The sequence below is a fragment of the Antechinus flavipes genome, chromosome 5, assembly GCF_016432865.1.
Source record: "Antechinus flavipes isolate AdamAnt ecotype Samford, QLD, Australia chromosome 5, AdamAnt_v2, whole genome shotgun sequence".
Lineage (NCBI taxonomy): Eukaryota > Metazoa > Chordata > Mammalia > Dasyuromorphia > Dasyuridae > Antechinus > Antechinus flavipes.
The window spans coordinates 151,276,737-151,302,254 of record NC_067402.1 but is presented as its reverse complement, the minus strand read 5'-3'; the positions used below and the strand labels follow the sequence as shown (position 1 = coordinate 151,302,254).

The 25,518-nt window shown below is 32.1% G+C and overlaps 1 protein-coding gene across 1 annotated transcript in view; it reads left to right on the top strand.

The window, feature by feature from the left end:
• Positions 1 to 23,875, top strand: part of GNAT3 (G protein subunit alpha transducin 3) — a 77,431-nt gene extending 53,556 nt beyond the window's left edge. Inside the window, exons 5-8 of the mRNA XM_052000711.1 lie at positions 4,343 to 4,471; positions 20,127 to 20,256; positions 20,478 to 20,631; positions 23,204 to 23,875. Coding sequence (XP_051856671.1) covers positions 4,343 to 4,471; positions 20,127 to 20,256; positions 20,478 to 20,631; positions 23,204 to 23,394 — 604 coding nt within the window. The 3' untranslated portion in view covers positions 23,395 to 23,875. The remainder of the gene's footprint in view (positions 1 to 4,342; positions 4,472 to 20,126; positions 20,257 to 20,477; positions 20,632 to 23,203) is intronic.
• Positions 23,876 to 25,518: the final 1,643 nt, after the last annotated feature.

Below are 25,518 nucleotides of genomic sequence, written 5' to 3'. Positions count from 1 at the left end.
AATATTTTCCCCTTAAAATTCTTTTGGTCATTGAACACATTTTTCTCCTGGTTTTAATCACTTTATGTTATATTAATTCATAGAAGTTTTAACATAATTCTTTGAATTTTTAATATTTATCATTTTTTACTCTTTAATAATATTTCATTAACTTTCATATGCCACAATTCATCCAACCATTTCTCTTTTGATGACTATACCCTTTTATCAGTTTGTTGTTATGATAAAAATGCTGCTATGATATATATATATATATTTCTACATAAGTTCTTTCGATGACTGCTTTGGGGATAGATCTCTAACATTTGCATTTTGCAACTTAGTGTCACACTGTCAAAAGGCTGACAAAGTTTGTTGACTTTTTGGAAATAATTCCAAATTATTTTCCAGAATAGTTTAAACAATACCTATATATCAGCACATGACATTTTCCTCTTCAGTGAGCTTTGTTAATCCAAAAAGTATTAGGTTGAAATTAACAGTTGTTTAAAATTTGTATTTCTTTTACTATCACTTATTTTAGAATTTTTTTTCAAATGTTTAATTAAAGCTTGCATTTCTTCTTTTGAAAGCTATCTGACTTCTTTGGCCATTTATCTTTTGGGGAATAAAATAGCAAATTCATTGGATGATAAAATCATAAAAGTATAGCTGAATAGGAACTTAGAGATCATCTAGTGAAGTTCAATTACCCCTCATTTTATAAATGAGGTACAAATAGGAAGATAGCAAGTAATGAAGCAAGAATCTCAGGTCTTTTGACTTTTACAAATTCTTCCACATTAATTATGTAATATATATCATTAGAAATAGAATAAAAAAAAAAGTATAGGAAATAATCTGGTCTTTCAAAACAATTGAGCCAGATTCTTGAATGGCCCTATTGCTTCCCCAGTTTTACAAGACAGGTTTCCACAATCAAATCCTGAATTTGCAAAATAAAATAACATTTTGCATACAAATAAGCTCCATTATGAATGAAAATGTTTAACTAGTATAGTTTTTTTTTTTTAATTATCTTGGTCCTGACAGGGATATTTATATATTTTTTGAAAGACTGAATGATTCAATAGACTAAGATTTTTCCTAGTTTATATGAATATTTAGGTAAATAGCCAATTTTCTATGTATAACACTATATTAAAGGCCACAGAAGGTTAAAAAAAAGTGTCCACAGAAACTGAAAATCATATATTCTAAATTCTTTGTGCAGAAATATTTATTCTTTTATCATTCATTATCTTGTGTTTTTCAGTTGTTTTAGTCACATCCAACTCTTTGTGACCTCACTTGGGCTTTTCTTAAACAAAGATAGTGGAGTGGTTTTTCATTTCCTTTCCCCATTTTACAACTCATTTTTTATTCCTCAGGGTTATAAAGCTAGTATGTGTCCAAGACCACATTTAAACTAAGATCTTTCTAATTCCAGGTTTTAGCACTCTATTCACTGTGGCACTTAGCTGCCTCACCAATTTGGGGAAAAAAAAGTAACATACTATAGATTTATATATATCCAAAAAGGAAGTCATTACTTTCCACAACAAATCCCACAACCCCAAACTCACACATATATATTTGGAAAAGAGAATCATCTTCATTTTTTTTTCTGATTCTTTTGAAGATCCTCCCATTCTTTCATATACATAATCTTGAAATCCCAGAATCATTCTTTATTCTTCATTCTTTTTCATTTTCTGTCTTATTAGTTGTGAAGTCACATTAATTCTATGTCCAAGAAAGCTAATTTTTTGATCCTCTCAAATGATAATTATTCTAATTTATCAACTCTTGTCTACTCTTTTCATCACATTGTCTGGATTATTGCAATTATTTCAAATTCAGGTTCTCTTAATTCCAAATGCATTGCTTTCCCCACTATTCCAAGAAGCCCTGGGGTTTTTCTCATATAGACTCTTCAAATGAAGGGGGAGGGGAGGAACCAAGGTAGCTATACAGTTATAGATACTTGGCCAGAGATTCCATTTCTATTAAGTTATGGAGCAGGCAATAGAATCCAGTAGTTTGAGTACAAATCCATGTTACTTTCCAAAGTCATTATCATCCATAAGTGGCAAAATTTTATTAAGGCTATTGTTAATTCTAATGAGACTGTTATTGCTTAAATATTAGAAGTACATGAGGGAAGCTTGTGATATCTATTAAATCTCAAGCTACAGTTTTGAACTAAGGGGAGAAGAGCAACTGCTAAATGGTCTACATTTTTAACATTTGAATTGAAGGGTCCATCATCCAGAAAGGATGAGCTATTTAAAAACTTTTATGTGTTGCTTATTTTGCAGATCCAAATGGGGGAAATTTATAACATAATAGATAAGTTAATAGTTTGCCCAGGTCTAGAGTGTTAAGAGACAGGAAATAATGCATTGTCTCATTCTCTAACTTACAGGTTGACTGTTGAGGTGGTGGTATCCCCCATAGTGATGACCTCCTCAGATTTAAATGGGGGTGTTAAACTTGGGCTTCCCCTGCAGGAAACTGAAAATAAAAAATGTTCAAAGAGTATCATTCGTTATTCCAATATAGAATTGCAAATCTGGCAAATTGTCTGTAATAATATCTTCTATAAACAGTAAAGTCTTTCAGATCATGTTATGAAAAATTTCCTGATATCATTTCATCATGTTGATTAGAATCTCCTGGGACTGTGGTGATTTGAGCTAAGACTCTGTTTTAGCCCAAAAAATAGAATTATAGGATGATGGTTCTAGAGCAGGAAAGGATCTCATTAACAAACTAATCCGATCTTCTCATTTTGTAGATAAAAACAAAGGCCTAGGAGAACTTAAAAAATCTGTCCACTGTCACAAATGTTGCTATTGAGCCTTAGAGCTTTAGCTCCAGATCCTTGAGAACTTTGAAGAGATTAGACTATGTTCTATAGGAACACAAAGTGGATCTGGAAAAAAATGTCATAAATCAGATGGTATGAAGCCCTGGAAACTAATACCAAAGAATTTAATATCTTTTCCTATATCACACAGATGGTTAAGTACCAGAGACAAGATTTAAAATCCAGACTTCAATTCTAGTCTTTGAGAACCTGACAAATCAGTCTTTTATTGTATAGATACATGGCCTTTTAGAGATTATCTAGTACAGAGGTTCTACAACTAGGGTCAATATTGACTACTGCATTTCAAAATAATTGTTTTTCTTTATAATCTTATATATTTTGTTTTATGCATTTAAACACATTATTTTTCCAAGAACAGGTCTATAAATTTCATTATTCTCTCTTTCTCTCTCTCCCCCCTGCTTCTCTTTCTGTCTCTCTGTCTCTCTCCTCTCTTTATCTCTGTCTGCCTCTGTCCCTCTCTTCTCTCTTTATTCTTCTCTTTCTCTCTCCTCTCTGTCTCTGTAAATTCCTTTCTCTTTGTCACTCTTTCTCCCTATCTCTCACTATCTCTTTGTGCCTCTCTTGTGTCTCTCTCTCTGTCTCTCTCTGTCTCTTTCTATTTCTGCCTGTCTCTATCTCTCTATCCTTTGTCTTTTTCTGTCTTTCCTTTCCCATTTCTCTCTGTCTTTTTCTGCTTCAGTCTCCTCTATTTTTTGTCTCTCTCTCTTTCTCTCATCTGTGTATTTGGGTTTTTGCCTCAAATACTCACACACACACATACATAAAGAGTGAGAAAAGGTTATCTAATCAAGCCCTTACCTTCAGTCAAGAGAGTATAGTAACCTGGCTAGGGCTGCATGTAACAGATCTAAGATTTGAACATTTTAAATATAGGTCTTTTTCTGCATCACAACAATAGTTTGGATTCTCTCTTGAGCTTCAGTCTCCTAGCACTTGCCCCAGTGACCTGGATTGTAAGATGCTCTACCTTGATTACATTATTGAAGTCATATTTGTAGATAAGAAAGGCAGTTTGGTTACATGGATAAAAGGCTGAACTTAGAGTCAGGAGGAATTATCCTTAATTAGCATCCTTGGCCCATCCTAGCTCTTTAAATTTAGATTAGTGATTTAATCAGTCAGTACTTAAGACAGCTCTTTAAGAGAAGATGCTGGCCTCCCTCTTTCATGGGAGTTCCCTTTACAGATGAAATCCAAGTCCATTTCTCATTACTCTGCTAAAAAGATGTTTACTTTTGCTTTAATCATGGCATTCATCCCTAACCGCCCCCCTCCCCAACTTCTGCTAATTTTACTATTTGTTATATTGAAAGAAAAAAAAATACAAAGCACAAATTTAGCATCGAAAGTCAAGTTTTAATGTAATCTCCAGTAAAAGTACCCTTATACTATTATCTAGGCTTGTGTCCTTCAAATGTGCTGGCCAATCTTTTTGTTTGTTTGTTTCTGCCTTCTCCCTTCCAGTTACCTCAATGATCTTGACAGGATAACAGCTCCTGGATATGTTCCAAATGAACAAGATGTCCTGCACTCCAGGGTGAAAACTACAGGCATCATTGAAACACAATTCTCCTTCAAGGATTTGCACTTCAGGTATGATGCTTTGCCTTTCCTATCTCTAAGCAGAAATATATAATTTTACAGCAGATTCATCTGGTTAATCCTCATGAAGTTAAGATAACAGAACAGTTAGAAATTCTAGGGAGGAGGCTGAATCTTTTCAAATCCACTTAAACAGACACCTTCTGTATCTCTGCCAAAAAGAAACCTGTGCTGACCTTGGATAGCTCAGAATTTCTTTCTGTGATTATTTCATCTTAAAGAATTCTGCTTGGACAGATATGCAAGTCCAGGACTTTTGTATCTACCTCCTCACTTAACAAGGTGATAGCAGGCTATCATCTGAAAAAAATTACCATTTTAGGGTGCTTAATGTGCTCCCCATTTTCACATGGCATGTTTATCTACTAAAATATTTTACCAAATAGTCTACTAAAATGAAGTGTTGACTCCAAATATAGCCACTGTAAGTGAGGGAAACTTGAGTAAAATATGGGACTTTTGGTATTTCTAAGAATAGGTGGCTGCCTGTGATTACTATGCATGTTTTACCCCGAGATATCACTGTGATAGTCCTTTGAGGAAATTAGGTGGCTCAGGGAATAAACTGCTAGACCTTAACTTAGGGAGTTCAAATCTGGACTCAGATACTTAGTACTTGTATGAACTTGTTGAGACAAGTCACTGTAAACTCCATCTGCTTTAATCCATAGGAGAGAGAACTGGCAAACTACTCTAGATTCTTTGCCAAGGAAATCCTATGGACTGTATTGTCCACAGGATCACACAGAGTTGGACATGACTGACAACCACAGTATTTTGACAGAGCTGTTGTTATGTAAATACATATTGTTAATCACTAGAGAAAGATTTGATTGAAAAATACCAAATACCTAGGAAAACTTGAAAGCATTATTTTATGTTTTCTAGTATTCTTCTGACTATATAATAAAATCTCAGAAATGGAAGTGATTGCAGAGTTCATCCAATGAAACACATACATGTATGAAGCACATACATGTCCTACAGCATCTGTGACAAGTAGTTATCCTAACCCCACATGATACCTAAAAGCTCTGGGTAATTCACTAATTCCTGAGACAATCCATTAGGAAGATCATCTAGGAAAAATTCACCTCTTTGCAATATTCATCTGTTATTCTTAGTTCTTATTTTTAAGACCACATTCTTCTTCAGATACTTGAAAATGATGATCATTTGTTGTTTTTGTAGGGGCACCTAGATGACACAGGGAATAGAGCATCAGACCTGGAGTCAGGAAAACCTGAGTTTTAATCTGACATTAGATATTTACAAGCTATATGAGTTTAGGCAAGTCATTCACTCCTGTTTGTCTCAGGGAGGCTGGATAAGAAAATTGCAATCCGCTTAGTATTTTTGCCAAAAACTAAAACAAAACAGATGGAGTCACAAAGAGTTAAATGTGACTGAAATAACTGAATAACAAAGAAGGACTGATTTCACTCAACTGAATACTATACATTCTGGGATCATTTAAGTTTGGTTTTGCTACCATATCATGCTCTTGATTCATATTAAATTTTAACCTACCTAAACCTTCAGATTTTTTCTTTGCATGAGCTTTTACTTGTCTTTCAACCATCCTTCATTGATACAGATTATTTATAGAAAATAAGTGTAATACTTTACATGTATCTCTAATTAAATCAAATTTTATCTTACCAGGTTTGGATTATCATTTTATACTGATGAAATATTTTTGGAACCTGGCTTGTATTATCTTTAAACTTAATGAGAGTTTACTCTATGTCTTCACTTAAATCAGCTAGAAATGCTGATCAGATTGGCAGAAAAGAAATTAGTACTTCATTAAAGACCTCTTTTCTGGTTAATAGAAATTTATTCATCAATTCTCTTTCTTTCTAATATTCAACCATTAAAGAATTCCCCTGATCAATCATGTCTAGTAAATTCTATCAGAAGAGAAAATAAAATTAGTTTGGCTTTATGTATTTTTAAGGAATACAACCTCCCTATGATGTGGGGATAGTTGCTCTAGGCAGTGAAATGGGGTGGAGGAAAATAAAATTATAAAAGATATGAGGATTTTAGTGGATTGCCAGTTTAGTATGTGTCATATTGTAGCTACAAAAGCTGTTTCAATCTTACTCTATTTTAAGAGAAGGAGAGTATTTAGAAAAAATGTATTCTACCTGGGATAGATCTACCATAGTTTTGAATACCCTATTGGGGCAGGGGAAAGTGGAATGAAATTGATAAGCTGAAGAATATCTATTAAAATGTGACCCTGACTGTGAAGACCCTCAAGATGATGCAATATTTGAATTGTGTGTGTTTAACTTGGGGAAGAAAAGACTTAAGAAGATATGATAGTTAATTTCATGGATCTGAAGAGTAATTATGTTGAAAAGAATTTAGAATTGTTCTCTTGCCTAAAGGGGTATAACAAAATCAATGATAAGATTTAATTTGTCTCATTCAAGTGTGATGTAAAGAAAAATCTTGCTAGCAAATGACACTATACCAAAATGGAATTTTTTTTTTGGGGGGGGGGAGGTGGTGGTAATCAGTGATCTAATTTATTTGAGTCTATTGACTTGAATTCTTTTTATGCAGCTGGGTACTCTCTTACCAGGGGCAGTTAGATGGTACAGAGGATAGAAAACTGAACTTTTAAGTCACAAAAACTTCTAATCTAATTCAAATCTGATTTTAGACACTTCCTAGCTGTGTGATCATAGGCAAGTAACTTAATCTTGTTTATCTCAGTTTCTTCACCTGTAAAATGAGTTGGAGAATGAAATAACATCCACTCTATTATCTTTGTCAAAGAATCCCAGTATGATCACAAATTGTTAGATACAAATGAACTAATCAAACAACTTTCTCTTAACAACTCTTTATTCATTTTAGGTCTTATCTCTCATTTAACCATTTTTATTTTGTGACTTCCAATATGAACATAACTTTTGCACGTAGATAACAATTAAAGTTACCATAATCTGCATCTTTATTTTTATATGTTATAAATACCAAGAAAATTAGATTTCTAATGAATTTCATTTTTTTTTGGATTTTTTTTAACAAAGGTATGTTGATAGATATATAAGTATTGTTATCATATCTGATGTGATATGATAATATCAAAATAATTATTCATAAATAACCCTAACTGATCTTAAGATGAAGATTTGATTTCTTAAACAAATAATAAAAAAAAAAATCAACAAACTTTCCTTAAGTGCCTACTATGTTTCAGGTAATGTTTTAGCACCTGAGGATACAAATAAAATAAGTGAAACAATTCCTTTTTCACAAGTAGCATGCTTTCCAATGGATAAAATTTTAAAAAGAAAGAAAAATTCACAAGAAGACTCAAATTTTGCCTATGGTTAATTAGAGTTAAATAAAAATTCTGAATCTATTTTACAAAACAAAATATACTTAATGAGAAATCATTTAAAGGACATTTTTAAGTTGGAAGTGCTAGGAACTCTACTCACTATGTATTCCTACCTTTCTGCCTCTTTGAGGTAATGACATAAAATTTGCTTGCCTAGTTTTGAAAATACATACCATGCAAATAATTTAGAAGAGACTGATTTGTTTATGATAGCATTTGCCAGGTTGACAAGTTAGTTTTTCATAGAGTTCATATATATGTATTTGGCATGAAAATGAGTCAAATCTATTTCTATTACTATTACCTCCTGACAAAGCATTTCTACTTGATAGACCAGGAAATGGGAAATAAAATTCTAAATATACAAGAAAAATGTTCATTGACATTCTAAAAATCTCATGACATTCAAAGTACTAAAAACAAGTTCTCCAGGGACCATGTAAAATTATTCAAAATCAAGAAAAGGTTAAATACAATTGAATCAATTATGAAATAAATGTGAAAAATGTTAAGAGCAAAGAAAATGGAGAGAAATAAATTTAAAATTATCTGAATCAATCTCCTGAAAAAAAAAAAAACTGGAATATAACTTCAGAAAAGTAGAGTTTGATAAAGTAATGAAATAAATAATGAAATTTTATCAAGAAGGAATGAAATATTTATACAATTAAGATAATTTCAATCTTTGTCTTTCTGTCTATATTCTGTTGTTAGAATTAGTACTGGAATTTTTTTTTTTTTAAAGCTAGTTCTTTAGATTCAAAATAAGATGAAAAGACCATTGACCAAATACTGGGGAATTGTAGCCCGTAAGATTTTTTTTTTTTAAACTGGTGCTTTTATTGCATCTATAAGCGGAACTCCCAGTGAGAAAATTCTGTTCATCAAGGTACTTGGTAAAGTTGCTTTAACATACATAAAGCTATTCTCCAATCTAAAGTTACAGAGAGATTCCAAATGGCACAGAAAAATCAATGACATGCCAATCATTATGTCATAGGGAGGATTTGAATCTTCAATACATAGCAGTCTAAAAGCTACTTTTGAGGGACAGACATTATCATAGGAACTCTTTCCACCAATAAACAGAACTAAATGTCATCTAAATTTCCTTTGAATTAGAAGAATCTAGAAGTGTAGTTTATGATTCAATGCATTATAAAATATCTAGTGACCTCATTCTCATTTCTATCCCTTTAAGAATAGGCTATCTGTTTTTGTTTGTTTGTTTTCTCTTACAATTGAATTCATATGAATATAGCAACACTATACGCAGATGGGAGACATTTGCACAAGGAGGAGAATACAGAGATTTGTAGCTTTCTTCAAATCACACTGATAGGTTTCCTCCTTTACTATCTAACTATGGATCTGGCCCAGTGAGGTGGGATGGATTGTGGGAAGAATTTCATGGCCTTCTACATTCCTGCATTAATTTGCCAAATAGCAGTCTAACATGTGAATAAAAATTCTCCACATAGATGCATCAATTGTTTGGAGACCGGCCAATGTTGTAATGGTAGTAATAGCATTCCTGGTATTCTCCAGGGTACAAAGAGCTAATAGTATTTTACTACCCACTTCAAAAGTTCTTAAACTATTCTCAGAGTCACACAGGAATCTTTTTGTAGGTCAAGTATGAAAGGATGAATGTGCATTCTCTTTGAATTCAGAAGCAAAGAGGGGAATAGATAAAGGCTTTTTTTTTTTTTTTATCACTATAAGATCTATAAGGAGGGAACATTGTTGTCAAAGTCGGGGAGGGAGAGAGAGAGAGAAGGAAATATTGTGTTCATGCTGGCATGTATACATATATTGCATATATCTATATTTATGCACGTGTACATGTATGTATACACATTGGTGTAGAGAAAATATAATCTTATACATATTTTGTGGGTGTGGGTGTTTATTTGTATAAAAATTGAGTGTTTGGTCATTTTATCATTGAGTTCATTTTCTACCAATTATCTAATTTTTAATGTATACAATTAAATATTGAAGTAATTTCCTTCTAACCAAAGATTATAATCTCTAAGTGCTTCTGGTGAGAATGATAGTGGCATATATATGTATTCCTAAAGTTTTAGTACAGATTTAAACTTCAAATTGCACTAGGGCTTTTCAGGTATTCTGATAAACATATCTATATACATATTTGCATATATAAACATCTGTCTGTGAATTATCAATATATGCATATGTAGACATTGTAATTATAGACATAATGTGTGTGTGTAAACAAAAACATAGATAGCACCACTATATGCTTTCATTAGAATAGGGATCTCCCCGTGAAGGAACTCTCTCCACCAAAATATATCTTAACCTGTTATGAAATATAAAGATTTGTCTAGATGATAAGAAATCATGTCAACCTGTCAGAGGTAGGGCTTAAATCCCATTTTTATTGACTTCTGGGTAGATTATTTATCCATTTTGGCCAGCTGATTCTCTTCAATAAACCCTAAAAAATCAATTACTCTCCATTTTAAGCATGAAATATTAAACTATATATATATATATACATACATACATGTATATAGAAAAAAATCTCCTTTTCACTATTAATGTAATATATATAATATATATTATATATATTACATTAATAGTGAAAAGGAGATTTTTTTTTCAATTTATAAACTCTAGCTATGTGATTAAATGGATAGAGTTTGGAGCCTGTAGACAGGAGGACCTGAGTTCAAATACATCTCAGACATCCACTAGCTGTGTGACCCTGGGCAAACCATTTCACCTCCCTTTACCTTAAGAGGAGGAAGGAAATGACAACGCATCTAGTATCTTGCCAAATAAATCCCAGGGATAATATGGTTTATAAGCTCACAAAGATTCATACTCAATCAAGTCAGATGAATAACAAGCTGTTACAAATAGGCAGTGGAAATTTCATGTACCATCCAAATGTGCTTCACCAATTGCCCTATTCTGGCAGTTATTGCTTCATTTTGTTAGGTAGTTCTCTACAGAGCTACAGTAATAAAACCCTCATATTGAAATGTTTAAAATCAGTATTGTTTTCTACTCATTTGAATTAATTAGTAATATCAATTTCAAATATAAATTTTGGCACTAAACCAAATATAAGGATTCCTGTAGGCCATGTATTGATTTAGAAAACCACATATTTATAGTACCTATGTTTTATTTTATTTTTATTTATTATATTGCATAGCTTGTAAGTGGTATGTTTGATTTGTCTGAACTATATATCAAGTTCTACAAACTTATGAATTTTAAATATCATTTGCCTTGAATTAGTGGAAAAGTAGTTATTGAAGATGATGCATTAAGTTTACATATGAAATTATATAACTAAAAAAATTTAAAATAGAGAGATATATTTCCTTCTGTCATCATCATTTTTAAGTATAAACATTATCCATACAGTCAAATTTTAAATCTGACTTTCAATCTAATGGGGAAAAACTCTCTGGAACAAATAAGTCAGAATTTTATCTATGTTATAGATGTACATTTTTATACTGCTAAAACAAAAGATCATCCATTCCAGGAAATGAAATACTACAATTACTAATTCAATTTCAGGAAATAATTAATTAAATAATATTTTTTTTCCACATTATTTGTTAGTCTAATTTAAAAAATGTTTCTTTTACATAATGTAAATATTAATTTATGTAACATGGATATATTTTTTAAAATTAATTTCTCTATTAACTCCTTTATCCTTTCATCATATATGAATGTATATACCTACTTACCTACATATACATATATATACATGTATATATACAAAGAGAGAGAGAAAGACACATGTATATACACATACACACACATCTATATTCTATAAATACATGGGAGGACAAAGATAATTTTTATAAAATATAGATTTTCTCTGGTCTTCAATGTTTCTTTTATTTTAAAATAGTAGTAACTTAGCATTAATTCTTTTTTTATAACAGTCCAATTGTAGTATTTTTCCCAACATTCCTCCTACTCACTTCCCAGTTCTATTATGATACCCAATTACATAAGAGTAGAAAATACAGTGAAAGTGATATCATGAAGTTAACTTCCTACCTGTGTATTCTTAGGCAAATCACTTAACTTCTTTGGAACTTATTTTGTACAAGTGTAAAATAAAGGGAATAAAAGAGTCCCTTGGGATTATAAATGATTTTTTCCTGTAATCCTAGGTGTATAAAAAAGAGCAGGGGAAAAATGCTAAGACCAGTTAAATGTTAGCCCTACAGTCGCAGAACAAACAGATTTGGCCAGCTCAGTTCCTCTGGATGTTCCTAGGAAAAGTGGTTGGTTTTCTATAAAACTATCTCACAGAGTTATAGAAATTCAGGATAACCAAATTTGGTCTCATTAGGCACACACTTTTAGCTAGCCTTCAGTTAGCTTTCTATAAATTGTGAGACTTTGGTGAGATGCCTCCTAAGGTTTCTTTGAGAGAGAAAAAAAGAGTGGGAGGGAGGAAGGGAAAGAAGTGGAGAGACAGGGGAGAGAGAAAGGAGAAGGGAGGAAAGTATGGAAGGAGGGATGGAGGGAAGGAAGAGAGGGGGGTAAGGAGGAGAAACCTGATGCATATACATATACATACCTTTATATGTATGTATAAATGTATAGAGAGGAGAGAGAGTCTATCTATCTATCTATCTATCTATCTATCTATCTATCTATCGACAGAGGACAGAGAGCTAGAGACAGAGATAGAAATATATATAAAATATACCATTTATGGTTATCGATAAAACATCAACCCTGAACATGTTATATTGTTATAGTGGCCAAGACAAGAACCGTTAGTAGAAAAATTTTGGGGAAATTGAACTTGCCATTACAGCATTAAATGGTGGATTTTGCTGGCACAAGAACTTCTGTACATTTCCATCTTTCCATTATTATTAAGGCTGATCTTAAACTTTTGACAGCTGTTATTACTAAGTCATTGCAGGGAAGGAAGATTAACAGAGAAGGGGGACCATACTATATCGAAATTTTGTTTTATACACATTTAATTGATGGCAGCTAAATGGCAGAGTAGATAGAGCACTAGGCCTAGAGTCAGGAAGACCTAAGTCTCTTAAACCTTTTTGCCTCAATTTCTTAATTTATAAAGTTAAATGAAGAAAGATATGGCAAATCATTCCAGTATCTTTGCCCAAAAAACCCAAATGGTGCCACAGAGTCAGACAAAACTGAACAACAAAAACAAGAACAAATTGATGGTTTTGTGTCTGAATTCATTTATTAAGAAATTAGAATAAAAAAAAATGAGTTCCAAATTATATGACCCATTTGGAGCAAGATTTTCAGGGTAATTCCAGGATATTATAAGATAAATGGAAGAAAATGGAATTCTCAATATCAGGATGCTCCTAAAACCCATGAAATTTAACAAAGAGTCAGACAAATTACTTTATTATTTATTTTTATTAAAGCCTTTTAATTTTCAAAGCATATGCATGGATCATTTTTTAATGTTAACCCTTGCAAAACCTTGTGTTCCAATTTCTCCCCTTCCCTCTACCTCCTCCCCTAGATGGCAAGTAATCTAATATATGTTAAATATGGTAAAAAAACAACAACAACAACAACAACAACATTCTAAATCCAATATATACCTACACATTTATACAACTATGCTGCACAAGAAAAATCAAATCAAAAAGGAAAAAAACCGAGAAAGAAAATAAAATGCAAGCAAACAAAGAAACAACAAAAAAAAATCCTATATTATGATCCACACTCAGTTCCTACAGCCCTCTCTCTGGATGTAGATGGCTCTCTTCATCACAAGATCATTGGAACTGGCCTGGATCATCTTGTTGAAAAGAGCCAAGTCCATCAAAACTAATCATTATATAATCTTCTTGTTGCTGTGTACAATGATCTGGTTCTGCTCATTTCATTTAGCATCAGTTCATTCGTGTAAGTCTCTCTGGGCCTCTTTGAAATCATGCTGTTGACCATTTCTTACAGAACAATAATATTCCTTAGCATTCACATACCATAACTTAATCGGCCATTCTCCAACTGATGGGCAGCCACTCAGTTTCTAGTTTCTTGCCACTACAAAAAGGACTGCCACAAACATTTTCGCATATGTGGGTCCCTTTCTTTAAGATCTCTATGGGTTATAAACCCAGTAGAAACACTGCTGGATTAAAGGGTATGCACAGTTAGATAGCCCTTTGGGCATAGTTCCAAATTGCTCTCCAGAATGGTTGCATAAGTTCACAACTCTACCAACAATGTATTAGTGTCCCAGTTTTCCCACATTCCTCCAACATTTTCTTTCTCTGTCATCTTAGCCAATTTGAGAGGTGTGTAGTCATACCTTAGATTTGAATTTCTCTGATCAATAGTGATTTAGAGCACCTTTTCATATGACTAGAAATTTTAATTTCTTCATCTGAAAATTGTCTATTCAAATCTTTTGACCATTTATCAATTGGAGAATGGCTTGAATTCTTAAAAATTTGAGTCAATTCTCTATATAGTTTAGAAATGAGGCCCTTATCAGAACTTTTGAATGTAAAAAAAAATGTTTTCCCAGTTTATTGCTTCCCTTCTAATCTTGTCTGCATCAGTTTTGTTTGTACAAAACCTTTTTAACTTAATATAATTAAAGTTATCTATTTTTTTTTTTTTTTGGTTCAATAATGAATTCTAGTTCTTCTTTGGCCACAAATTCCTTTCTTCTTCACATACCTGAGAGGTAAACTATCCTTTGTTCTTCTAATTTCCTTATATTATAAGGAAATATTATATTTCCTTATATATATAAGGAAATATAATATTTCCTTATAATATCACTCTTTATATCTAAATCATGATCCCATTTTGACCTTATCTTGATAAATGGAATTAGTGTGAGTCAATGCCTAGTTTCTGCCATACTATTTTCCAATTTTCCCAGAAGCTTTTGGCAAATAGTGAGTTTTTATCCCCAAAGCTGGGATCTTTAGATTTGTCAAACACTAGATTACTATAGTCATTTACTATTTTGACAAATTACTTTAATCCTTCATTGGATATATAAGATATTGCATCAAATGCATTGCCCATTGAACAATTAGACAAAATGATTTAAGACAAAAATAAAATTAATACTGATCTAGCCTAAATTCTAAGACTTACTTCTTATCTTTTGATGAAAGAATGCCATGCTAAAAATACTAGTAAATTAAATCCTATTTATCTAAATTCTATTTTAACATGTGGTCTGAAGCTGTTACTTCATATGGAAATGAGTTGTAATTTATTTCTCAAACTTAGAAAAAATGAGAGTTATTCTCTATTAATAAGAATTCCTAAGTTTACCAAAAGGATAGCCAATCATCACATAGAATTTTGAGGAAGATACATTTTCCTCTGAATATTCTTGTGAATCTTGGCAGGCAAGTGCCAAAGTATATAATTTTAAAGATTTACATAGCTTTCTTGATACTAACCTATCTAATCCAAATTGTGTTGCATAGGAAAATGGTTAGTTTTCTAAAAGAAAAGAGTATTTGAGTCATCTTATTGCTGGCCAGGTTTCTCTTCCTCTTACAAAAACTAGGTGTTGATTGGAAAAATAGAGAACTTTATAAAATCACCTATTCTTGTTTAATATTTGAACAGCATAACCAATAGGCATACACTAGATTTTATTGTATCCCACTTCTGTATGTCATCTAGAACAGTCATGAGTCTTCAGTTGTGTAATAAATTTTTATGAATGAGAAATACATACATACAGAGAGTACTTATGTTTTTATATACACATATACTTATATATACATGTTATATGTATATATGTACATATATATCTATGCACTGCAATACTATCCCCCAAATTATACTTTATTTTTCTCTTTGTAAACACAATTGTTCACATATTGTTTTCTCCATTAGATTCCTTGAGTGTAGTAACTTTTTGAAAAAATTGCTTTTGCTTTTTTTTAAAACCCAAGAGCTTAGCACAATTCCTTGAACATATTTAATACTTCTCAAATATTACATGATTGAATAACTGCAGTTTTCAATAGTAGTGCTTATGATAAAAGAAGAAAAAAATGATTGAATTTGATGAATAAAATATACAAAGGAGACATCTAAAAGTCTCAGGGGTTTTAATTATTTTTCCTATGTTATGTGACATTTTAGGAAGCATCATTTGGGACTGCATATCTTGAAATAATATTTACTACTGTAGAGGCACAATAATCCTGGTGTGTAGATAACCCTTTATCCAAATGTTTGACATAAAACCATAAAACTCTATTGCTTAGCCAACTGTTTAATATAAAACCATAAACTCCTGTGCCATGTTCTTCATTTGAGTGTTTTAGCAACTAATTCATGCTCAGCTGTTACCTAAAAGCCTGTACAGTTAATCTATATCTAGATTTTTGTTGGGAACCTTTGATTTATGATGCATACTTTTTAAAGACAGATTTTAGGCTTAATAAAGTATCATTCATGAAAAACTATGGTAAAAATGGTGTTTCTGCAATGAAAAGAACAAACATTTTTATCTGGAAGAGGGAAAAATGAAAACTTGTAAAGTTCTGGTTAAAAATCAATAACTCATGTTCTCAGTCAGACTTACATTTCAATTCTATAAGAGAAAATAGTATAGAGAGTGAGAGAGCGAGAGCGAGAGAGAGAGCAAGAGAGAGACTGAGACTTAAGATCGTATATCCACTATAATATGAACCCATGAACCCAGCCACCCACATCAATCTGTGTGCACAGAAAATTGGTTCTTAGCTTAATAACCATTAGTCATAGAATATGGAGATATTTGTATTCCATTAGTTGTTTTATCACTGGGAACAAAACCTTAGGAATCAATCACTCATATTTTTTCTTTCATTCTACAAGAAGAAAAAACAAACAAATGAACATCTGGCATATGCATATATTAGTGTGGCTGTGTATGTGTATGTATGTGTGTATGACTGAGAACTGTCTATAGAGAATGGCTCTGTGCTGCATGTAATAATTATGACACTGTCCATAGCCACTGTACTTATAAATGGCTGCTACAACATATTACTTCTCTTCCACACGTTCTTAATAGATTAAATTGATTTTTATTAAATTGTCTTTGCCGTTGGTAGGTCCATTAGTATATATGGAAAATATTCATATAAAATGGATACTAGAAAAAATATGACTAAATTTCTGTTGTTTAGTGTTTTGTAGGGTCTTAAATTTATACCTCAAAAGTATCTTCATGAAAACCATCTAGTTCAACCCTTTCTCTATAAATATATTGAACAAATGGTTCTGGGGCCTAAATGACTTGCTCATGGTAACACAGGTAGTAAATGTCAGAGATAGATTTTGAACCCAAATGTCATGAATATTCAATAGCATTATCAACTGCTGGAATAATAGAAATGGGAAATTTCAGAGTTGGAAGGCACAATACATTCCATTAAGGCAGCTAATCAATATATTTTTGTATATACTCTCAAGCACATGCTATTTCCTCCAATAGAGTTTAACTTCCCTGAAAAGAAAGGCTTGTTTCTCTCTCTCTTTCTCTCTCTCTCTCTCTCTCTCTCTCTTTTGGTATCCCTTGTGTTTATCACAGTACCTGTAGGACAATGAGTTCTCAGTAAAAGCTTGATGATAAATTGAACTAGAGGGAAAAAATTTGAGTGCCCATGGTCACACAAGTAAACCCAACCCCAACTTTTCTGTAAGAAGCAATTAACTTTCATTTCTCTAATGTCTTGATGTCACTGTAATAAGGGGATTAGAGGGAAGGGTTTGATAAAAGTTAATGATATTAAAGTACATGAGCAAAATGAAGGAAGAGGAGGGAACAGAAGGGAATGCCAAGATTTGCTGTGTTCGTGTTTCAATGGAAATCCAATCCTACCCCCATATGGAGGCTAGGGTATGGCTAAGAACAGAATGTCACAGAAGCAACAGACTATGACATCTACCAGTAAATATTCTGCCACTGGTAGGGGATCTGTGTCATAAGAAAACTAGAGAGTTTTCCATTTCATTCATTGACAACATTCCCTAAATACTGCTCAGGCACAAAAAACACTATGAAGAGTTACAGAGGTAATTTTAAATGATAATTGTTGCCAGATTCTTAAGTCAATTTACTGCATTAGTAGCTTCCTTTACAGTGTAAGCAGCTCTTTAAAAGATTCCCTTAATCAATAAAAGAAGAGGCACAAAAACTGAGCCACTTATAGCAGCATAGCAGCCTAAAAGAGAAAGGTAATTGTCCTGCCATGCTCTGCCCTGATCAAAAGATATATGGAATATTTCATTCATTTATGGCCACCATGTTGTAGAAAGAAGGTTAAAAAAATAGAGTGGGTCTAGGACAGAGCAATCAGGATAGTGAGGAAAATGAAGAGAGTGTCATATAAAGAAATATTGATGGATTTGGGAATGTTTACCTGGTGAAAAATAAGATCCAATAGAAGTATGGTAGCAAATACCTGAATGACCCTTGCAGAGGAGAGATTATCCTTATTCTACTAAGGGAAGAACCAGAAGCAATGGATAGAAATTGAAAAACATCAAATTTATTTTGATTTAAGGGAGTATTCCCAACATTTAGAAGTCTTAAGAATGAAGCAGGGCATGCATTGGGATATAGTTAGTTTCTCCTCAACAGAATTCTAGAACACTTCAAGAACAGACTAAATGATTATTTCCTATGGATTTTGTTAGGAGACTTCTATACAGGAACTGGCTGGCCTAAAGAATCTTAACTCTGGAACCAGATAGGCCTATGTGTCAAGTCACTTATCCTTCTTTGGCCTCAGTTTCCTAATCTGTAGAATAAAGGATTCTCTAAGTTTATGATCCTGTGATCCCTTCAATCATCAACTTAAGGTCATTATGTGACCTAATATGAAGAATTCAAAGCCAAACTCTTTTTTTTTTCTATGATATCAAATAATCATTTTAATTAATTAATGATTTCTTTTAAAAATGACAATTTATTTATGAAGATATTTAATTTAAATTAGTGCTTTCACTGATTAATGATGGATTTTTATTAAGAATAATAATTCTCTGTCCTTTGCTAAATTCATTTTCCAATGTTCATAGTAGAGAATAGTAGCACTATTCTCAGTCTCATTCATAAGCTAAATCATCCAACGTTATGTTGATAACTCATTTTGCTGAATCTAAATCTGGAAGATCATGAACTCAAATCATATTATCAGAGTATTGTAAATCAAAAGGATACTTTCTGACCCACAAACTCTGTCTTATCACCTCCCCACTTCTCTGACAGCAGCCTGAACTGTAGCTCCTAGATCCCTATGTGATGATTGGCCAGGTTTTTGCTTAATGTTACAGGGGACTCAGATTTTCATACCATTTTCAACCAGTTTTATCACCTTGCAGCCCAGTTCCCTTTGAAAGTTCCTTTTAAACATTATTCTTCCCTGTTAGAATGCAAAGCTCTTGAAAGCTTGTTGTAATTTTTTTTTTTTTTTAATCCTAAAACTACTTAGGGCAGTGTCTGGTACTGTACTAAGTAGCAAGTACTTAATAATGATTCTTTCTATGTATGTGAATGCAATTCTACCTATCTATATTTATCTATCTTTCTAATCATATAGTCCAAACACTTCATCTTGTATATTATATACAGATAAGGAAATGGAGTTTTAGAAAGGTGAACTTATTTGTACAAGATCAAGTAGGAAGTTAGTGGTAAAGCTCAGATTCTGAGGTAGATCTTCTTAGCTCCCAAATGAGTGTTTTGTTATCTACTAGGTTAAAGTGGAAAGAGAAAAAGGAGAAACCAGGACCATCTCAACTCCCATTCCTTTGCCTTTGCCTATAGGTATAAACAGTGCTAAAATAAGCCATACATTAAAAGAAAAAAAATTATTATTTACTGTGTTGTTAATAAAGGAAAAAGGATGGGTGAGGTAAGTATTAATTAAGTGCTTGTTATATGCCAGGTAATATACCAATTGCTTTACAAATTTTATCTCATTTCATTATCAAAACAAATCTATGAGGTAGGTCCTATTATTATTCCCATTTTACAGTTGTAGACAATGAAGCATACAGAGGAGAAATAATTTGCCTATGACTACAGAGCTAGGAAGTGTTTGAGGTCACATTTGAATTCAGGTCTTCCTAACTCCAGATCCATAGTTCTACCCATTGGGCCATTTCTTATCTTTTTGCCTTAATTTTACTTTTTCTCCCATGAAAGTCATGTTGTAAACTTAATTTTCTTTAAATTTTGAAGTGTACTGATTGTACTCATTATTTGAGATTTTTTTTTTTAAGGATGTTTGATGTAGGTGGACAGAGATCAGAGAGAAAGAAATGGATTCACTGCTTTGAAGGAGTTACATGTATTATATTCTGTGCAGCACTAAGTGCTTATGATATGGTCCTGGTGGAAGATGAGGAAGTGGTGAGTCCAGATATAAAATATGATTTAATTTGATTAAAATTTAAAAAAGAAATTATTCTGTATCACAATGGTATGATATATATTAGATTTCTTTACCCAGTGTTGATCTTTAAAATATAAACATTCTTTTAATCTCCTTGTTTATTATACCAAAGTAAATAAGATCCTTTGTAGAAAATGGATTATGTCTATTTACTATTCTTATTATCTCTATTTAATAGAACCGAATGCATGAAAGCCTTCACCTGTTCAACAGCATCTGTAACCACAAGTACTTTGCTACTACTTCCATTGTCCTATTTCTCAACAAAAAGGATCTCTTTCAAGAAAAAGTCTCTAAGGTTCATCTTAGTATCTGTTTTCCAGAATACACTGGTAAGATTTGTTATGCAAATCCTATAGCCATTCATTCAATATCCACACATCTAGATCCCTTGAATATATCTTAATATGTATAAATCTTTGTGTTAATAGTGATTCTCAGGATGATGTTGTTTATCATACAAGCATAAAAAGAAAAAGTGAATTTCAGGCCAACTTATGTTTCTATACTCTATATTAAGGCTTCTTAAACTTTTTTCCACTCATAACTCCTTTTTTGCATTGGAGATTTTTTATACAATCATGGGCATAAAATAGGCATACAAATCAACATTTACTGATAATAAATCATAATTTCATGACTCCACAATCAGTTATGAAACTCCTTATTAGGTTATGACCCATAACTTAAGAAGCCAGGTTGTATACAATGGAAAAAAAAAAAACCTGCTATTGAATGAACAGGAAAATAATACTGCTGAGGCATTGATACTGAGTAAGTGGAAATATAAATTTTCATACTACTATATATACAGCATTGAAACACTATATAGTGTAGAAAAGGCTAAGGAACATCTTGCATTATAACTAATCTTTCTCTAAAGGAATCTTTAAATATCAGACATTTTGGGGTTCTCTGAAAAGAAAACTGATTTACCAGAGGACAGAGTGTATTTCTAATTCAATACATGTTTCTTTAAAACTCTACAATTTCCAATATTTATTCTGAATAAGTTGTTAATTAAACAAACAAAAAATCCAAAAAATCCATTTTCAGAGGCCCAAGTTCACTATAATCTTACAAGTGAGGGAAAGATGTTTCGCTATTGTTCAGTCCTTTTCAGTTATGTTGAAGTCTTTGTGATCCTATTTGGGGTTTCCTCCAAAACAATTGAAATTTCTCCAACTCATTTTACAGATAAAGAAACTGAGGCTAATTGGGTTAAGTGACTTACACAGGGTCACACAACAAATGTCTGGGGCTGGATTTGAGCTTACAAACATGAGTTTCATTCCAAGTCCAGTCCTCTACCGCTGTGCCACCTAAATGGCAAGTCACTGAATGTGGTTTGCCTCAGTTTACTTATCTGTAAAGTGAGGTGGGAAGAGAACAAGCAATTCTAGTAAATTTGCCAAGAAAATTTTATATGGGGTCATAAAGAAGGTAATATGATCATGATTAAAATTCAAATACTATTTCAGTAGCTTCTGCTCTAAAACCTGGGTAAACATAGATATCACAGTGAACAAGGCAATTTATCTCAAAGATATTTGTTAATTTGTGATTAAAAATTACTTTAGTCATTGAAATTATTAAATTGCAATGAACATTTATTACATGAAGAATAATTTGCTAAGTACCAGGAGAATATTTTGGTTTCAACAAACCTATGTAGATATATCTTAGAATGATAGATTTAAGCATGGAAGGGACCTTAGAGAAAACTGAATCCAACTCCTTTATTTTAGAGATTTAAAAGCTTAGGCAGAAAATAGTCATTGACTTTCCCAGGTACAGTACATACACATTCAGTGAATAAGTCAGAAGTGACACTTGAATATCAGTCATCCTTATTCAGAAATCATGCTCTCTGGGAAAGGCATAAAAATTAAATATCAACTTTAGAACTATATAGTGCATATAATTAAACAATCACAGTTATGATTGCTCATTGTTGGCTTGTTTGAAAAATGATATAGATATTTTCTACCAAGTCAGAAAAGATGAAAAAAAATACAATTCCCAGAGGCAAATCCCAATAGCCTTATCCTATTTTGTGTTGTTTCTGCTAAATAAAATTTGACTTTTAAAGACAAATAAAATAAGTTTCTTGGCCTATTTTAAAGGAAATCAGATTTCCTGACAAATAAACCTTATGCATTGCTATTAGACTAATATTTTAAAATAGTATTTTCACAGTTATTCATCTACTCAAAAACCTAAAGTGGCTTCCTATTGCCAATCCCATTAAGTTCTGTTTAACTTCTAAGATCTTCTATAATCTGTTCCCTCCCTAACATCTACCTTTACCTGTAATTACACTCCAAGATAAAGATTCTATTTTACTCAGACCAGTCTTTTCACTGTTCCCTATAGTTATTTTGTCCTTTTTCATGTTGTTTCATTTGCTGCTAATGCCTACTCAATAGATACCCAAATTCTGCACATCCTTTAAAATCCATTTTAATTCTCATCTCCTACTTAAACCCCTTATGTTTACTTTGGCCTCACTCATTTTCCTCTTCCTCTGAATTCCTATAGCTTGTATCCTCCAAACATTTTTTAGACTGTGATCACCTACTGCCATATAGTGTTCATTTTTTTTTTTTGAGTGTATTAGTTTTTCTTTCATCCATATAGAAAATGATTAATCAATGACAACCTTTCCAAGGTTTAGTTAAGTCATGGCCACTAAAGATGGTGCATATCTGCTATATTTTAATCACTATATGTGCCAACAGCAAGATTTAATTTTTAAAAGGGATTTAATTAAAGAAAAGGATGTTTGATGGCATTATTTATAATTTTGAGTGTGAAATAACTATTAGTTCTTTCTTTGAAGTCCTCAGTATTTGAAGTTTTTCTTATCCAATGTGTTGATTATTTCTGTCTTTTTCAATTTAGGACCAAATACATTTGAAGATGCAGGGAACTATATCAAGAACCAGTTCCTTGACCTGAATTTAAAAAAGGAAGATAAGGAGATCTATTCTCACATGACCTGTGCTACTGACACTCAAAATGTCAAGTTTGTTTTTGATGCAGTGACAGATATAATCATCAAAGAAAACTTGAAAGACTGTGGGCTCTTTTAATTGCGGCTTCTAAATGTGCTTTGCTTTTGTGATTTTTTTCATGAGATAAAGGAATATATGCTGTGTGTTCTGATGCATTCTGGACAAGTTTTAACTGACTTACAATAAGAGTTAGAATGATATTGCATTGGCTTGGTGCCCAAATGCTGAAACATGCAATCTTTTGCTCAAGCACTACCTGTATTGTTTTTGGCATCATAAATAACTGAACTTACTGTGGTGTCTAATAAGAATGTAGGGAAGTGTGTGACTTCATTTAATGCCTTTGGTTTCATAAATTTTAGCTCCTGAAATATCTTTGAACTCTAAAATAGGACACATTAATGACATTTAAAAATAGCCTTTTGTGTTGTGAACTAGATTCTTTAAACAGAGAAATTATGGGAAATGCAGGGCACTAGAACACTCTTTAAAGGTCAAATATTTTTTAACTGTCAGTTTTGATTAGAAACTAAATTGAGAGATTTTATTCAGAATTGAATGAGAATTATTTGAGACTAATTTGGCCAATTTCACATAACACAAATATTTGGAATATATATATATATATATATATATATATATATATATATATATATATATATATAATTACTTTAATTTAAAATATATATACATATATATATATGCATGTGTGGGGTGTGTACATTTGTGTGTATGTGTATGTGTATGTATACATACATATATATGTGTGTGTGTGTGTGTGTGTGTATATATATATATATATATATATATATATATATAATTATGTAGAACATGAACCTAACATTTTTATTTTAATTTTTTAAATCATTTGAATAATACATGATTTCATCAGTATGGGTAAGTCTGATGTGGATACAGAAAACAACCCCTTCTAAGTTCTTTAAGCTGTCCATGGCCAACAACAAACAAACCAATTCCTAATGAGTAACATTCTGGTGATGGGACTCTATACTTAGCAAGACTAATCTTCTGATGATAAGCACTATTTATCACTGAATCCTTGCTTTGAGGTATTAATAGAACATTATCTGGATTTGTGTAAGCATGCCAGCATACCCAGCGCATGTTCTACTTAGTCTTATTACTATATTCAAAATCTTTCCCTCTTAATAAGATTTACTAGAGTTATATCCTATGAAGTAGTCTATAAAAATCCAGAGCCTTCTACAGGTTATGATGAGTAGGATTTTAGTTGAGTTCTTTTTTTTTTTCTCTTTGTAGGATATTAATTTTGAATTTTCGATTGGCTCTTATATGATGCACGTAATATATTCAGTTTCGATCCTCTGTGATCAACTATTTCCATGGCTGGTTTCTTACATGAAGTTGTCCCCAAATAGACAATGTTGTATAGTGGATAGAAAGCTAACCAGAAAGATCTCACTTAATTGTCTTCTCACTTAAGACATACTGCCTCTGTGACCCTTGGTAAATCAATTCACTTTCCAGTGCTTAAAGACTTTAAGTTGCAATCAATGAATAAACTGGCATTTAAGTGCCTACTATGACCTGGCACTGTTGTCAGTCTTGAAGAAATAAAAAAAAGTAAAATTTTAATTAAGCAAAACTAACAACAATAGCAAAAAAAAAAAAATAGCTCCTTAGTTCTAGGAAATCTTAGTTTAATGAAAGAGGCAAGATGCAAATAACTATGTAGAAGTATGATATATCGAACATAAAGGGGTGGTAAGAAAATGTCGGAGAGAAAGCATTAAAATTAAGGAGAATTGGGAAAAATTCTAGCAGAAGGTGACATTTTAGCTAACGTGAAAAACTCCAGGGAGGTTAGGAAACAGAAAAGTGGAAAGTGAATCTTCTAGACACAGGAAACAGTCATCTATCAGGAGATAGATTATTTTAGATAAAGAATAGCAAGGAGATCAATGCTACTGGATCATGGAGTTGCAGAGAATGTACCAATGTATACTAGTGAAGGCAGTTTTTTTCTCTTTCAAACAGTCCTGATAGCAATTAAATCACAAATCTATTTCCTATCCCTGTGAGTCTATATTCCCTAGTCTTAGGAGTAATCATGCTGGGTAGCCTTCCTAAGTTTTTAACCAAAGCAGAAATAATTGTGGTAGCCATCAATCACACCATGTAATGCTTCCTTAGAAGCCATCATCTGATTAAAGTGTAGGG